Here is a 17,342-nt window from a genome sequence, read left to right on the forward strand (position 1 = left end):
TACAGCTTAACCACCGTGACGAGGCACAGCCCGCTTGTCAAATTTGGGATGTCTCCACATCTTGAAGCAGTGTCCACGGGACTGTGGTGAGATCAATACTGAGCATTTAAAGAGTCTGGAGGTGCAGCGTTGGAACACTGTGTGAAATCTGATCCTGGACACTGGAAGTGTGAAGGATACCGTCAGCAGCTCTATCCTGCTCTTTATTGGATTTGGGGAAGTTTACACTCCAGCAGCCCCAGAAAACCAGTCTCAATAACAGATCCTTCTCACACTTGGATTGTAATACTTGGACAAACAAGTTCTGCACTGTAATACAAGAACAATGCGTCTTTATTTTCAATATTTCATTTTCCTCTACAGACTGTTTGCCTGTGACATGTAGCTTTAGCGTCAATATTTCATAAAGATATCATATACTGCATGCAGCAATCAAGTGCATATAAAATGTTTTAAAATGAGCCAGTTTGAAGAATACAAAAAGTCATCTGAGGAATGTGTTTTCAACCAACTAATGGAGATAACTTTAGCTTCATTAGCTTGCTAGCTATAGTTGATAAAACTACTACATTTCAGTGGCAAGAAATCAGAAGCCTGCTTTTGTCTACCGCTGTCTGAAATCCAAGACCCAGGAGTATCAGGAAGTGAGGCTCCTTAGCACACTAATGGTTAAAAGGCATAATAAGTAACTGCAACGTCTACAGTTCAACCTTTGTTTCATGTCATACCCCCAATATAAATTTGCATTTCCCATCTTTATCTCCACTGCAGCTATCTAAAAATGGTCCCAAAAATGTATCTTATGATTCAATCATTTTAAACGGTAAACCGGCTATCATCACATTATCAGTGTACCTAATCAGCGTGCTTAGTCAGCGATGGATTTCATTAGATGCAGAACTACTTACTTGTAATGATGGCACTGGTGGTGTTGTTTTTGGTGGTTTGTACATCTACTCCGCTGAAACTGGAGCTGTTTGCTGGGAGCTCTCTGTAATACAGCCGGTATCCAGTCAAAACTCCGTTCACACTGTCGTCACCGGGCCGCTGGAAACACGCAAACGAGCACACACAAGCACATGTAAAAAGTATACGTGATCCATTCCTCAAAGAGAAACTTCGGCACTGTGCTCATTTTCATTTTCTTGCTGCAGTAAGGTGACAGACTCAACACCGGCAGGGCAGTATTTGAGCAGTATTTTGTCAGCAGAGTCCACTTTAAAGGGCTGGCAGATTGGTCTGGCTGTAACTCGCACAGGCAAAGTGATGCTTCAGTAGGTTTGGCACTCTTGTAAAGTGTGATGAAATTGCTGGTGACTTTGTTTTCAGTGGCTCTTTCTGCTTTGACATAAGGCTACAAGGATGAAAGAAGGCATTTCCAAACAGAAGAGGAAGAGTGACAAGCAGTGAAGAAGCCAGACTGTATTCATCGTCTTTCCCCGGACCCCCCTTTCTCCTTTTTTCCCCCTCTGTTGTTGGACATTGCTGATTGCTGGAGGTTTGGCTTGCCCTATAACATTTCTCCTGCTGGTATAGACTCATTTTAACATTTGTCAATGACCCAGGACTGTCCGTCTGCTTCTCCCAGCCTCCATTCCTCCAATCTATCTTTGCTGCCTTCTGACCTTTCCTGCATCATTAAATGATGACAATTACATCCAGAGACACAAACACACGCAGTACAAACTCACATATAAAGAAAATCTGCGGGGGATTTTATTCTCAAAGAAATCAATTAACCTGGACTCCGAATATATGTTTTGTTTTGTAGGTCTGTGTTTATCAGGGAACGTCGGTGTGTTGGTGTGAAGTCTGAACATACCTTCCACTGCACCAGCACTGAGGTAGTTGTTGTCGGTTTCACTGTGAGAATCACTGGAGGCTCATCGGGCACTGCAAAGAAAACAGAGAAAGACTGTGAAGAAGAACAAGAAGAAAACGGCAGACAGACAGACTGTCTATCTTTTTACTGCTTTACCCTTTTGTGTTTATGTGTTTATCTTATAAGGGAATACTTGAATGTTATGTTTTAATATTTAAGTATTCCTTTGTTTTTTTTCCCTTTAATTTCTGCCATCAGCATCAGCGTGTCAGTTTCTCACCATCCTGCAGAGTTGTAGCCGGATCCGTCTCTTTGCTGAGGACACTGTCTCCTATATCATTGGTGGCCAACATCCGAAACTTGTACGATGTGAAGGGCTTCAGCCTATAGACACAAATACAAATAAATTAATGGACGCAAAAAGGTGAAGATCATAAAAAAAAAGAGAAAAAAAAGAGAAGATATTTCCATTTTGTTTTCAGAATATTTTTGGAACAATTTCAGGCATAAACTGAAAAAGTTATTTTAAAAGGCAGCTGAAATTCTTGCACCATGATCGTCATGGAAGATTCACAATGTTTTTTCAAGGTGATTAACCAGCTTGAACAATTGCATTCCCAGTTTAGTCAATAAAACCGCAACACTCATTGTTTTAAACAAAACACTTTTAATACCTTTACAAAAGTCTGTTATGTAAACCTGTGAAGAGACCACAGAGCACATTACTACCAAGCTGAGGGTGGCATGTGTCAGTGTTTCAAGGTATATGGTAACTACTGTTCTGTCACAGTGGTTGAAGCGACTGTTAATCCATGTCTCATGTTTTTCATTTTACTTGAAAGACGCCCATAGGTGAGCACTCCACCTCAGTACACGGCACCGTGCTTTAATCTCTTACTGCCTCAGTTTATATATGGACTGTCATGTGTAAAGCACTTTGAGTTGTACTAAACTGTATGAAAGTTGCGAGACAAGTAAAGTTTGATTTGAACCGTGCAGTAATCAAGGTGCGATAGCTGTTGAAAACTGACATTAGTTCATAAACCAGATCATTTGTAAGAATGTAATTTAGCAATGTCAAAGCTTTAAAGTAACTGTGAAACTTTCCTCTGGAATTAGGGAGAATTATATATTTCTGTAAGAACATTCAAATGAACTTCCCCACTCTGCATTGCTACATCAACCTATTCGTTTCCTACTCTTCCCCGAAAACACACAAAGAAAACACTTATTCTACACGATGAAAAGAAGACAAAGACCTGCCTGTCAAACACTGCTCTATATCCCCACAAGTGGTCAAAGCTCCACTGGGGAACTTCAATACTACTTTAGCTTTCTGCCAGAATCACCTTCTCCCCAACTCTCAGACATGTTTTGCTCTTTCAGTGGCCTTGGAGGAGCAGAATAATAATTATCTCACACCTTTCTTAATTGTCTCCATTGTCAAAATGTCATATTTTTATTGCCATACCACAACATCTGCATTTCTCCTCTGTGCAAGGTGAATGCATTAATAAGCACAGAATAACAATTCACATCAGTCATTTTGAAAACACTTTACTTTGGACCCACTTATTATCAGACCAATGAGCATGTACCCATCGGTGGAGACGAGGGGAACAAATCTGCTTTATAGCATGCTAATAAGAGGAGATGCTGCGTTTCTGATTGAAAAAGGTGGTGGAATAACAATCGGGCCCATTTTTAATTGATCCAACACGATATTAACAAGAGGTAAAAGGGCAATTTAATGATTTTTTTTTTTAACAAGGAGTCACTTCACTCCTGCTTACATGTGTACCTGCAAGGTCCTTCTCCAGACTTTATTTACAGATCGCCCGGGAGACTACAGAGAAGCAGTTAGAAATTCAGCAGGCGACAGGAGGACTGCTCAAGAGTCCTCTTGTATAATAATGAGCTGGGCCCAGTCCGGGACAAGAATAGGCCCTATAGGGTTGTGGGTATCGTAAGAATAGATCATCAAAAGCACTGAGCTCAAACATGGTGGGGTACCAACCAACAGCACTGGGAGGGTGTTAAGGACAATGTTTGAAAGTGTGTATGTGTGTCTGTGCATCAGCCTGAGGACTTCGATGTTTTGGAACAAAGACGTCTCAGTGGAAAACAACAATTAAGAATAGATAACAAGTGAGTATGAGAGTGAGCATGTGGAGATGTAAGCTAATTCCTCCATCCGGTGCTGTAATGAGAGCATTCAGTGATAGAGTGAGCTCAAAAAAATAGCATCAGAAACAACAACAGCAGCAGCAGCAGCACCACCATCATGGCGGATCGAGGTTCCCTGAGGCAGGTCGAAACAGACTGATGCAGCCGCACTGAGAGAAAACTCTTCAGCATCTCAAATAGCCCTGTGATAGCTCGCAAAGGCGTCATGAAGCAGGTGGGAACACACACTGTACACCAGCAAAGCATCATCGGAGTCTGGCGACTCAGGCTGTCAGGAAAGTTAGAATAGCTATCCAGTGTGACCACGATCACCCGCTGCTATAATGACAGTATCACGAGGGAGGAGAGGATGGAGGGATAAAGATGGAGGAATGAGAAAGGAAGACATGCAATGAGACTGAAGCCCTCTTCTACCAGATTTGTAGTGGGGATGCTCGAAGAAAAACATTTCATGTGTGATGATTTTTGAAAGCACCGGCTGTTGATGGATGGAGAGGGAGGTGTCAACAGGAAGGATGACAGATGGAAAAGTAAAAATTGCTGTAAAGGTAGTGCATTGACAAACAGCCCACACGAAAGCTCGAAGGCAGAGAGGGAGAGAAACAGATGAAAAAAATAAAGGTATGAAGAGAAAGCCAGAGAGCAGCTCCTGCTGTGAGTGTGTGATTAGGTGACTGAGATCCTCCCCGTTTACGCTGTAATTATGATTACTCTGCTCTCCCTGCTGGCTTTTTTTTTGTGTTCTGTGTTTTTATGCTCCACCAGTTCTACATAAACGAAACTATTCCCTCATTTTCTGTTTGCTTTGAATTCACAGCGTCTTCCCTCTGTCTCTCTCTCTCTCTCTGTCCACTCTTCTCCCAAAGCATGCGTACACACTCTGTAAGGAAGACAAAAATAGCCAAAAGTAACTTTTATTCCTCTTTTCTCCAAACTTGACTTGTCCAATTGACTGTTAAGAAACTTCCCTTCTTAGATACTTATCAAACATTCAGTGCTCACACAGCAAATCTGTAGTTCACACTGATAACGGTGGCAGCTTTACCACTTTCAGAAATAGGTAGACAATTGGTGATATAAGTGTGAAGTTTTTAATTTAACTATATCAAGCTGAGAAATGAGAAATGGGACATTCCCAGCTCATCCAAATGGACTAGGATCAGGGCCAGTCCAGGCATATTTTAACGGCTTGGTCGATTGAAGTCCTTTTGCTACTGTCCTCTCCTGTGTTTGTCCGCCTCCCGCCTGCTAATATTGCAGCATGCTGCTCTCCATATGGCTGGATGAATATGAAAACATGTGAGTGTGAAAAATGATGCAGTGGCACCTGTGCTTGTGTCTGTTCTGACACCTGGGTTCACAAAAATAAAAAAAATAGCTGTTAAATGTTTGTCATGACCAATCACATTTTTTGCCGGTGCAAACGACACATTCACTGGTTAAGAGACGAACATTGCAACTTGTTGATAAAAAAAAACAAAAAACAACACACTTGAAACTCTACGTGGAGTGTGGCTCTTTCTACTGGCCGATACACAATTCTTTGAAAGCTACGTGTGATTTAATTGCTCATGTGACGTGTGTGTACCTGTCAACGGTCCAGGCGGTCACGTTGTGTGGGATGTCAGCTGTGTGGATGCTCCAGTCCCCGCTGGGCAGCTCCTTGACCTGGAGGGTGAAGTACCTCAGCGGAGACGAGCCTGAGCCGCCGCTCACCCAGTGGAGGCGGAGCCGGCGAGACTTGACCTCATCCTGAGGAACAGAGAGCTTCCTGGGTGGCTGGGGACGCTCTGCGCACGTGGTCAGGAGTTTGGAAGAGGCAAAGTTGTGGGAGATACGAGAAACATTAAGTGATGTGACAAAGATAAGCACAGGGGAATTACAAGGGAGCAAGAGCCTGAGAAAAAAAGAGAGGAACAAATCAAACATTTCTAGAGACATTTCTATTTGAGCGTAGAAATTCAGAAACATCACAGAATCAGAACACCAGGTGGAGATGTAGGTGTTTGTGATGCAGTTAAGTGTGGAAATGGTTCAACTTTTTCTCATTGAGAAATTAAAGTAAAGACCAACAGCCTACAGAAGAGCTTCAGTGCTCCTTGTGATGGATTCTACTGGAAGGATGGACATCCTTTTTCCAGAAGCTATTTCATCATTTGATGTTATGATGGTGGTGGTGGAGGAGAGTGTGGTCTAACATGTCCCATAAATGTTCACTTGTTTGGGCCCTGTAGTCGGTACAGTCACATGCACACAGGAAGCCAGGTTACTCAGAGAATATCTGGTTAGAGAGGAAACCAGAAAGAGTTTCCTTTCCTCTTATTTTAGAAAGGTGGATAAATGATTTGCCCAGCAGCAGTGACATCATAAATGTGTGCATGTCGGGGGGCAGACAAGCTGGAGACAAACATATCGAGACCTCCAGAGGGTCCTCTGAGTTAGTTTCAAATTCAGTCGTACTTTGGATAGAAATATTTAGAACAGAGGATGCCTCAGTACTGACAATGATCTTTCCCTTCATCTGCTCTGCTTTTAATTTTTTGTTCTTTTGTCTCTGTCATGCTCATCCGTACATGTAAAAAACTGATCAGAGACACAGTATATGACCAATAAATCAGTTTTCTAAAGCTGGGGGTGATCTGGTTTCTCTGTACCTCGTTTACAGTAAGAGATTTTCAGGCATAAATTACGTTAAAGGATTAATCTTAATGGAGGTGGTTATTTAAATGCATGTTAACATGCCCCGTATAAAATATCTATATTCAGCATGTTACACACTCACTAATTCAGTCTTTTCCTTTTATTTACTGCCCATCTGTAGCTCCATTTGGACAAATGGAGACTATCCCAGAAAATATGCTGCAAATACCTTTTAACACAGGACACGAGCAGACTGCATTAATGTCACATATGCATCTGTGAGTGTCGCAATGCATTCACACATTTAAATGAAACAAGACATCTAACTACTGCAGCATCAAAGGAACAATTTTTCAGCAGATTGCCAGTGTCTGTGTGTGTGTGTGTGTGTGTGTGTGTGTGTGTGTGTGTGTGTGTGTGTGTGTGTGTGTGTGTGTGTGTGTGTGTGTGTGTGTGTGTGTGTGTGTGTGTGTGTGTGTGTGAGTGTGTGAGTGTGTGTTTGTCTATCTTTGCTATTCAATTACAGGATGAAAGATGACTCAGGGAGTCAGTATCTTTGTACAACTGTGTTCACAGTAGCTGTGTGATTAGTAGACGTGTGGCCAGACATGCTCACACACATATAAACAAAAACACACGGCTGGAGGCATAACTGTCTAATTTCAAGGGCATCAGGTTATCGATTAGGTCTAGAAATAAAAGCATCATCGATTCTCTCTGAAGTTTAATTAATCTGCACTTATTTTCTCCAACACACACACATACAGACTTCCTTCATCCATCCTCATCACAAGTAATTTGAGTCAAATCTGTTTGTCTCCTTCCTCTATCCCTTCAAAATTTGACTATTCGCCGCCCTCTTTTGTTTTTCTGATAACATCTGTGTCGCCCTGTCTGTTTTTCTCTTGTTCCCTTCCACAGTTAAGATCATGTCCTGATAATGAAACTCATAATTGAGAGAACAAGTGCTGCCCTTTCAGCACTACATATTACTGCTACACAAGGCAGAGGAGAGGAGAGGAGACAAAATGAAATGAAAGGAAAGGAAAGAAAAGAAAAGAGAAACACTGGGGGTTTTACGAAAGGAAAGGAAACGTGGACGGAGGGGCGTTGTCCATCAGATCAGCCATCACCCTTTTGGAGACAAACATTAGGATAGATAAATCTCTCTAGAAGGAGTTGTGATCTTTCCTCTAATGCATGCCTGCACACTTTGCAGCCTCACACACATACACACCCAACATGCATACTCAAAAAGCCAATTTTCTTTTTCTAGGGATTAAGTTGGTCTCTTCAGCATCATCAGAAAGAAATCTCTATTAGGCTATTCTGTCTATCTCACAGCAAGAAGGGGCCATTATGTTACTGAAGTGGAACAGAGAACCACTGAATTCTATTCTCAAGAAATCCTGATAATGATGCTGCGGATGTTATGATATCAGATCCAATTAAAATGCACTACATAAGCTGATGGCTCCGAACAGAGTTTCTGACATTGTGATTTCAGTTTTTTACAAAAATTCACTTAACTGTCATAAATTAATGTGGGGCCTTTTGTAGCCTTACACTTCCATAATAAACATCCACGTGGATGCTACACTGACAGAGAAAACTGGAAAGAGATCAGTGATGACATATATCAAAGTCTGTGAGCTACCAAAGTTATTCATGCGATAGCCCATAGAGACACCAGAACCAATGTAACTTTAAGTTAAAGTGATATTTCACTTTGTTCGGATAGCTCTTCTCTGCTCAGGAGTGGTCATTGTTCAACACTGCCTGTCACAAGGCTTTTTGTCCATTGGTTATATTAACCTGCTCACAGATTGTAATGTTTGTATTCTTTTTATAATTAATTCTGGGATACATTTTCAGTGTTTGACTATTTAATTTCAGGAACTCTGCCACTGGGGATGCATTCAGTGTCGGTACCAAGCTGAGATAAATTGGGAGGGTTGCGTCAGGAAGGGCATCTGGCGTAAAACCTATGCCAAATCAAATATGCGGATCATAAATCAGATTTCCGACCTGGATTAGGAAAGGAAGACATGGGAATGGATGATCCGCTGTGGCAACCTCTGAAGAGATCAGCCGGAAAAGGAAGCAGATGACTTCCAGAAACTCCAAATAAATGTCAATGTTCCTTATTATCCGTACAACCGCTGGCTAACACATTCACCACACCGATTTTTTAAGGTAATCATATGCCAGTGTTGCGTTTACAGTTGATGGACATCGAAAAGAACTGATTTAAAAAACAATTGATTCATGTAATTCCTCACCACGTGTGTTTATGTACTATAGACGAACAATGGATCTGCATTGTGGACTTAAGTTAAACAATTTAATCCCATTAACCTTCACCACAATCATCACAAACTTCTGCTGTTCATATTCTCTCTGTAATAATTATACATATTTAATGTTGGTATAAGATGTTACTGCCACTCACTGATGAATAGGATGATTTTAACAACCTTAAAAGGAAAATGAGATGAGAAAAATCAAGGTGTCAACAACCTGCGGGGCCTTATTATAGTAAATAAAAAGAGTGGAAACATTAGACAAAACATTAGATGGATATTAAATGAATGCAACCAACATTGGTAATGTTTACAACAATTTTCAATAAAACTTTAAAAAAAATTTTTTTTTTTAATCTGGTTGTGTGATTTGGCCATGCTTTAGACATTACACACCACAGTCTACAACCCAGCGGCAACCAACCGTGATGTCACCCATTGGTTTGTGAACTAATGTTATGAAGCCTCGAGTTCAGGTTTTGGCCATAGTCATCTTACTATTTCAGAGCCAAGTGTCCATATTTGGTGAATCTGACCAGATCTTATTGGGAACCCGAGGACATTACGTCCTGCTCACCTGGAGCGGAAACCTGACCGCACCACAGGCAAATCAAACAAATAGACACGCCTCCATCCATACAGCTTTCTGAGCCCTAATATCTAATTAATGATGAGATTATTTTTAGATGGACCCCAGAAAAATAATAAGAAGGAGTGAGTTGTAGTGAATTACATCATTATGACTTGTAGACTTTGTATTTCATGAGAGAAGTTGAATGGGAGTCTAAGGAGCCAGAGCCTTTTTTGGAGCCAGGCCCTAGTTGCCCTCAGTGGTGTTACAGTTTAAGGCACTTCCGCATCGGCCTCACTTTCCAGATGTGGAAGCTACATCCAGTTTTATATACAGTCTACAACAGTTGTTCAACTTTTTGTGCCTCCTGGTGTGTTTGGTCCTAAAACGATCAAACATCACATTTCAGCCATTTCAGGAAATTTCCTTCTTTTGTTTGATTTCTGTTCTTTGCTCACATTACTGTCATCTGTTGTGTCTTGCCTTCTTAAAGTTGACATAACACAGGCCTATCTGTTCCTCTACATCCTCTGTCAGTTTTCTCAGGTACTTTACCTTCTCTTGTGATAATTCAGTCCAAAATCTTACATGAAGGGTAACCTAACAAAAAAAATAAAAATATGTTACCTAATTCATATGTAAACACACACCAGCAGCCTGCAGGTGAGGACGTTCAGCCTGCGAAATACAATAATATTAGTCAAACAACTCAAGTAAACTGTAACCACTGGGGAGCCATTAAAGTCTGGGCTATGTCTTCTGGCAGCTGCATTTGAAATGAGTTGAGGACATGAAAGCGACTGACTGAAGCAGGAAGTGAGAGTGCTGCAGAAGTCTAGACAAGATGAGATAAAAGCATCACGACCTCTGAATCTGAGGAGGATAAAAACCTGACTTTTTATTTGTTTCCAGATTGAAGGCAAAAAGAACTGCGCGACTGACTCACTTTACCTCCTTAAAATTCAAGTCACTGCGAAAATCTGCTCCTCCTTTCTGGCCGTCAGCGGGCAGTTTCTTTTTTTCGTGGAGGATATATTTCTTCTGTTTCAGGTTTTTAGAGACTAAACAGCAGGAGAGTTACAATCACTGCTAAACCTCATACATCTCACCACAGGCCGGGGCTGTCAGACTCCGCGTTTGACTGCTTCTGTTTCAAAATGCATGTTGTTGCAGTTCATACTTTTCGATGAGGTCTAAGACTGCTAAAATTAGATGAAATTTTAAAGAGAAATTAGCAGCATTTTTCAACCCTAAAAGACAAAATTACCATAATTGCAGAGTGCTGATTGAACTATTGATCAATAGTAATTACTTTATATAAGGATCTAACATTTATGACCCTTTTCTGTCCTTCAGAAAAAGAAAGACTCATTTTTATTCTTGCCTACTGACTGTACATTTTCCACCTGCCCACAGAAGATCATGGCAGCCGGTGTTGCAAAACAGTTGTTGAGAAAAGCTAATAATCCAGTGTCACTCAAGAAGGCGTTCAATTTTGGCTTGTTCGGTGGATAGTAGAAAATCTGCCTACCACAAGCTTCTTTGGTCTAATCATCTAGTTTTTCATGATACTTTAACAGACTTGGCTAAGCAGCCCCTCCCTTTTCATCTGAACATTGATACTCAGACCCACGGGTCATGTACTAAACTGCTGAGTCTCATTATACCTCTGCAGGAGGGCTAATACCTGGTGACTTCAATACATACATTTACCGCCACGTCTACCACAGTCTCTAAATGCCATTTCGTCTTGCTCTGTATATACAATGTCATACCTAAAGCTTCTGCTTTTCTTTCCCAGGATTTATCTTTCAGTGTTGTAATATAACGAAGTAAATTTACTTAAATGTTATATTTAAGTACAGATTAAAGATGTACTTTACTTCAGTTTTTCTATTTCATGCAACTTTATACTTATGTCAGAGGGAAATCTTGTGCTTTTTACTCCACTACATTTGTCTGACAGCTTTAGTTATTAATTACTTTTAAACTTAAATTTTTTTAGACCCCTTCTGTCCAGTGAAAACTACGCATCTCTAAATGTGGGGATTCAGATTTTTTTGATAAACTAAAGGATTCAATGTTTCTTTGTTTCTTTATGAGCTGAGAAAATTCTCCAACTTTTTAAGCGAAATAAACTATTTTAAAACCAACTTGGATTCACTGGAAAATGTCATATTTTTCTGAGCTTGTTTACTTGTTGAACTGAAACAATATGATGATCATTTGGAATATGTTGCATTACTGCAGATTAAACTGACCAACTGTACATGAAGTAGTTAAAATAAGATCAACCTTAAACAATTACAGCAGTAAAATGAACATTAATGCAGCAGTAATATTAAATCAAACACATCATATTTAATAGTAAAACACTCACAGAGAGCATTCACTGTAGTAAGTACTTTTATTTGATATACTCCAACTGCACTTTGGTAGGATTTTTACTGGTAGTAGAGCATATTAGTTGATTTAGTTTCAGAAAGGACCTGAACACTTCGTCCACCGCTGTATCTTTATGAGGACTTGAATCACAACATATTACACCCCAAAGGGAGGCTGCAGAGGATCATAAAAGACCATAACATTTTAAAATGTTAAAAGTTCAACTAACCTTTTTGCCATGGGATTACCGTAAGCAATTTGCAAATTGATGTGTATCTATTTGAAAGTAAACATAAGTAGAGCAAATTACTTACATCGTTCAATTCAATAATGTTTCAAACTTGACCTATTCGCATGTTTCATGTTGTTCAGTAACACATTTGTGATATGTGTACAGTAGGGCTGCATGACAAATGTTTGACTGATCACTGGTCGAAACTTCCAAGCTTATTCTTATTGAATTATCCAGAAATGTAGATTTTTTTTTTTTTAATTATTATTAATTTTCAATAGAAACATGAACTGTTATCCGAGCTCCACAAGTACCTCTTCAGAATCTCAGTTTTTAGGAGACAAAAAGTTTTGAATCTACCTTTCCTCGATGACTACACACACAGAAGTGAGACCTTTGCAGTTTACTGTAAGACTTTTCCATCTTGCTCAAACTACAAGCTACACCATCAGCGACCCATCAGCCCCGTACTGTTTGCTGCGAACACAGCAAAAGACGAGTCCCTGGAGGTGGTTTTCACGGCAGCCATTCTGACTCAGCATAGCCAGAAAAGCACAAATAACAGCAGTGATGATGACTTTTTTTCCATCCGGAGGTTCCAGTGAGACCTGTCAGTGAGTCTGTACGCTGAGCTCCGGAGCTGACACATGTTGAATGCAGCCATCATTAAAGAGTAACTTAATACCCAGCTCAGCAGCGGTGTTTTTCTGCCCTGTCTGCCAATCAAACAGACACGCCCCCTCAAAACACAACTTTTTGAAGCCTATTTTCTCGTTAATAATGGGATTTTTTTTTTTCAGATGGACTGCAAGAAAACTAATAAGAAAAAGCGACTTTCGCTAGCGAAACCGAGATAAATCAGGAAGACATTTTTTTTTTTTTTGCTTGTCAATACATTATATACGTGTGAAATGAGTTGCTGAAAGCATGTGCAAAGTTAGAAACTTTGTCGCACTGAAAGTTTCTCATCCGTCTTCAGCTCAGGTATTTTTTAGGCGGTGCTAAAAGCTCGCCTATCTACGTCACCGAGCGACCATACAGACCTTCTGCATGGCTCCTCCTCTCACACGGTGAAACACTATAAAAGCCTGGAGCTCATTTGCATAAGAGGTCATCCCACTGGACTTCAGTTCTACTCCTGCCGTAGTCAGATTGTTATTGTACATCAGCTGGCTGCTACAGGACGTCTCCCTCCACCCGCAAGGGAATCTTTCCTGGAAGCAAGAACCTCCGAAGCAGCGCTGCATCGATGTTTAAATGTCCTACTGATGAAGAAAGGAAAAAGGAGGTGGATTGATTTCATGAAGAGATCATGATGATCATGATGGAGACCTGAGGATTAACACCAACAGCTCTCTCTGCAGGGACCATTTCACAACGGATTGTTTCACCAACTTCCACCGGAGACGGACGGAGTTCACGGACGCGCCGCTCGTCCTGCAGCGCGGAGCCGAACTGAGCGTCGCCCTCCCGGACCGTTCACTCTCCGATTTTATTCGGTGTAGAATAACTTTATTTTGGTGAAATGGGAGCTAACGTGCTAATTAGCTTCTTTTGAGCTCGTAGCAGAGTTCAGAGGAGAACGCTCCGGTAACCACAGATTTTTGTTATGCGTCTCAATAAAGCTCCAATAAGGAACTACAATATATGTAACTCTGTATTTTACATGTCGGGGTGATGGTAAACATGGACCAGAGGAGATCTAGTCCTCACAATTAATGAGGGTTGTTGTTTTTGTACTCCGGTGTAACGTTACAATCACTGACCCTCTCGGTTACATGTACCGGTACCGGTCCGGATAAACGAGCCCGACTACATGTGGAGGAGGCTGCAGAGAGCAGGAGGAGGAGGAGGTGGAGGGGCATCAGTGGAAGAGAAAGACTGTCGGCTCGACCTGAGCAGGTTCAAAGTTTGAACTGACGTGATGTAATGAATTGATGTGATATAATGAATTAACATGTGATGTAATGAATTGATGTGATGTAATGAATTAACATGTGATATAATGAATTAACATGTGATATAATTAATTAACATGTGATATAATGAATTAACGTGATGTAATTAATTAACATGTGATATAATGAATTAACGTGATGTAATGAATTACCGTGATGTAATTAATAGACATGTGATGTAATGAATAGACATGTGATGTAATGAATTGACATGTGATATAATTGATTAACATGTGATATAATGAATTGACATGTGATATAATTAATTAACGTGATGTAATGAATATACATGTGATGTAATTAATTAACATGTGATGTAATGAATAGACATGTGATGTAATGAATGAACATGTGATATAATGAATTAACATGTGATGTAATGAATTGACATGTGATATAATTAATTAACATGTGATGTAATGGATGAACATGTGATGTAATGAATTAACGTGATGTAATGAATAGACGTGATGTAATGAATGAACATGTGATGTAATGCAGCGTTGTGCATGTTGCAGTCGTTACAGAACTAAATCAACTCCTCCTCTCTTATTAGCTCCACTATTGTAATGCAGGTGGTTAGAAGTAGTTGGAGACTCACTGTCTGCTGTCTCTGGTGTCCAGTTTTACTCCTGTGTTGCAGCTCAGGGGGACAAGCTGGATTTGATTGCATCTGTATGTTTCACTCTTTGGACAAATACATTCTGATTCTATTCTGTTTTCCCAAAGCAGGCTGCTCCGTCCACCAGAGAGACAGAGAGACAGAGTACCAGTGGGACATCGTGCATAAAGTCACCGAGAGGTTGGATGTCAGACAGACCGCTTGGTGGGGAAAAGAACTGCAGCCACAGGACCGTCATACCGAACACTGAACACTGCGAGTGGGGCGGAGCTTCAGGCGACACGCCCCCCCAGTCTCAGCACTGATGATTTTCTCACGATTTCAAAGTCTAATTTAACAAACTTGTCAATGTTTTTTTTCATTCAAATTTGGATGGGTAGTTAACAACCCATACCTCTGTGGTGTGATGAACTTTATTTCTACTTTACAGCATCTTTAATGGTTCCAACTATGTTTTAACTGGAGTGGTTAAAATTAGACAGACAGACCCTGAAAATCACTAAAGTGTGTCATTCACCTCTGCGTTCAGTTGTGACAACCAGGGCTTCCTGCTGTTCGCCCCAGCCCACGGCTGTGCGAGCCGTGAGCCGGAACACGTAGGCCTGCTCGGGCGCAAGTCCTGTGACGGTGAACTGGCGAGCGTTGGAGCCGACCTCCACTGTGGTCCAGCGCTGAGGGTCCCTGCTGTCCAGGCAGTAAGAGATCTGGTAGCCTAGTGAGGCACAGAAGGAAAAACAGAAGGACGAGGAAGACGGTTTAAATCTGTGTGAAAGTCTTGCATGTGAATGTGTTTCTGTGTGTTCTTGTAGCTTTCTTTGGATCACAGAGCCCACAGGGATCAAAGACAGCACAATAGGAGATAGGACTGAAATCAAAGCTGCACAACGCCATACCATGCAGCCTCATTTCCACAATAAAACATACAAACAAACATGTGTTTCTGCAGGTCATGAATCTACATTTCCATTTCCTTTTGATACATGCACCTTATTTCCTTGAGACTCTCTGCTTCCCAAAGAAAAAGCCATAGTTTTAACAGTGATGTCAAGTACACGCTCACATGCTCACGTTCCCTTACACCGACATTATATAGGCATACAACCTCTCTCCTGTCCCCTTGGCTGTGACCCGTGGTGTACACGGCTTGTGTCTTTTTCCTCTGTCTCATGTGCAGCAGGCCATGTAATAACACTAACATCCTTCAACACATACACGCGCACTCAAACCACTGATCCCCGTCCGAGCTTTCCACGGGCCACTGGCCACTCACAAAGACTCTTATTATGAAGATTACACCAAACACACACAAACACACACTACCGTGCATCTGCACACTAATATAAATACACTAGTGTGCGGGTGTGATTAGTTCACGCTGTCAGGATAATAATCTGCTCAGAGGCGCCTAATCTGGTTGTGCGGGTGATAATCTCATCAGATAGTCTGATTGTATGTTAATGTGAAAGCCGCGTGTGGAAGATTATTGGATAACAGCTACATCACAAATCCTCTTGCATCTAAACAATTGGGTCAAAGCTCAGTATTATGTTGTACTGAATATCATTAGGACGTAGTTGCTGTCAGATACAGGAGGATAAATCTGTCACATTAAGTGATTGTGTCATGTCCCCCTTTTTTCTTTCAGATGTAACATATACTGTATTTCACATTGCTTATTTGCATCAGGCATTCAGAATGTGCATCTGTGGTAAACAGTACATTTTTGTGCTTTTACCTGTTCAATAGTTTCCACTGACCTTGTCTATGCTAATGAAAAACCAAAAGGTAGCACATTCTTCGTACCGACTGTTATACAAAGTGCTTCAGAGCTGAAAGACTGTCAGTCAAACTGTGGCAGTCTGAGCAGAGCAGGTGGTTGTTACTATATATATTATGACTCAACTGCTGTGTCTCACTTACTTCCACACGTACACTTGCAGCAGCAGGTTCACAATGACCGGTATGGCAACACGCAGCGCACTGAGAACCTGGTGGACTCCAAATGGTCAGAAATGGCGGCTTCTAATTTTTTACACCCCTTTTGTTTCTCCTCACCTCTCATGTCCGTCTTCTGCACTACATATTTGTATACAGTGTTTTGCCCTGCATGCTGAGCAAAGAGACAACTTCATACAGATACGAGCTTTCTACACTCTCAGTTAATATCGTTAATATTTACTTTACTTAAAGCATTTGATGGATTATTTTGTGCTGCATTCATTTGAGATTTTCTGCTCAGTAAACCCTGAAGATGCACTAAATGCCAAGTTTATGGATGCATTAATTGAAGTTAGAGGGAATATTGATGACTTGATTTGGTTTACTAATTTACTCCTGTGTTTATTGCCACTGTTCTAATGTGTGATATTTTTTCTTAATGATTTCCTTCTCGTGTATAGAAAGTAATCATCCATCCATCCCTGATTAAATTGCCACACTAATTAAGTGTTAGTGTGGCTTTTGGATTTCTGTGTTTAGATGTGTACACCAAAGCAAATATTCTGTGAACCAACGCCACCACTGTCATTGTAGTTTATTGATACAATATATGTGATTATTAGAATAACTGTAATAATAAAGTGTTTTTGCCGACAGTATATTAAAGTCTGTGTGGTGGACAGT

The 17,342-nt window shown here is 40.8% G+C and overlaps 1 protein-coding gene across 2 annotated transcripts in view; it reads right to left on the minus strand.

Annotated features, from left to right (window-relative positions):
* LOC138615833 (protein sidekick-1-like) overlaps positions 1 to 17,342 on the minus strand; it is a 242,936-nt gene that overhangs the window by 14,246 nt on the left and 211,348 nt on the right. For both annotated transcript variants that reach the window (XM_069689684.1, XM_069689685.1), the window contains 5 exons: positions 15,238 to 15,432; positions 5,598 to 5,799; positions 2,103 to 2,206; positions 1,823 to 1,893; positions 909 to 1,047 (listed from right to left, as the gene is read on the minus strand). In XM_069689684.1, coding sequence (XP_069545785.1) covers positions 909 to 1,047; positions 1,823 to 1,893; positions 2,103 to 2,206; positions 5,598 to 5,799; positions 15,238 to 15,432 — 711 coding nt within the window. The remainder of the gene's footprint in view (positions 1 to 908; positions 1,048 to 1,822; positions 1,894 to 2,102; positions 2,207 to 5,597; positions 5,800 to 15,237; positions 15,433 to 17,342) is intronic.

The sequence above is a fragment of the Brachyistius frenatus genome, unplaced genomic scaffold, assembly GCF_029030835.1.
Source record: "Brachyistius frenatus isolate BFR_SWC_R1_liver_20210118 unplaced genomic scaffold, ASM2903083v1 Contig_7, whole genome shotgun sequence".
NCBI classification, from domain to species: Eukaryota; Metazoa; Chordata; class Actinopteri; family Embiotocidae; genus Brachyistius; species Brachyistius frenatus.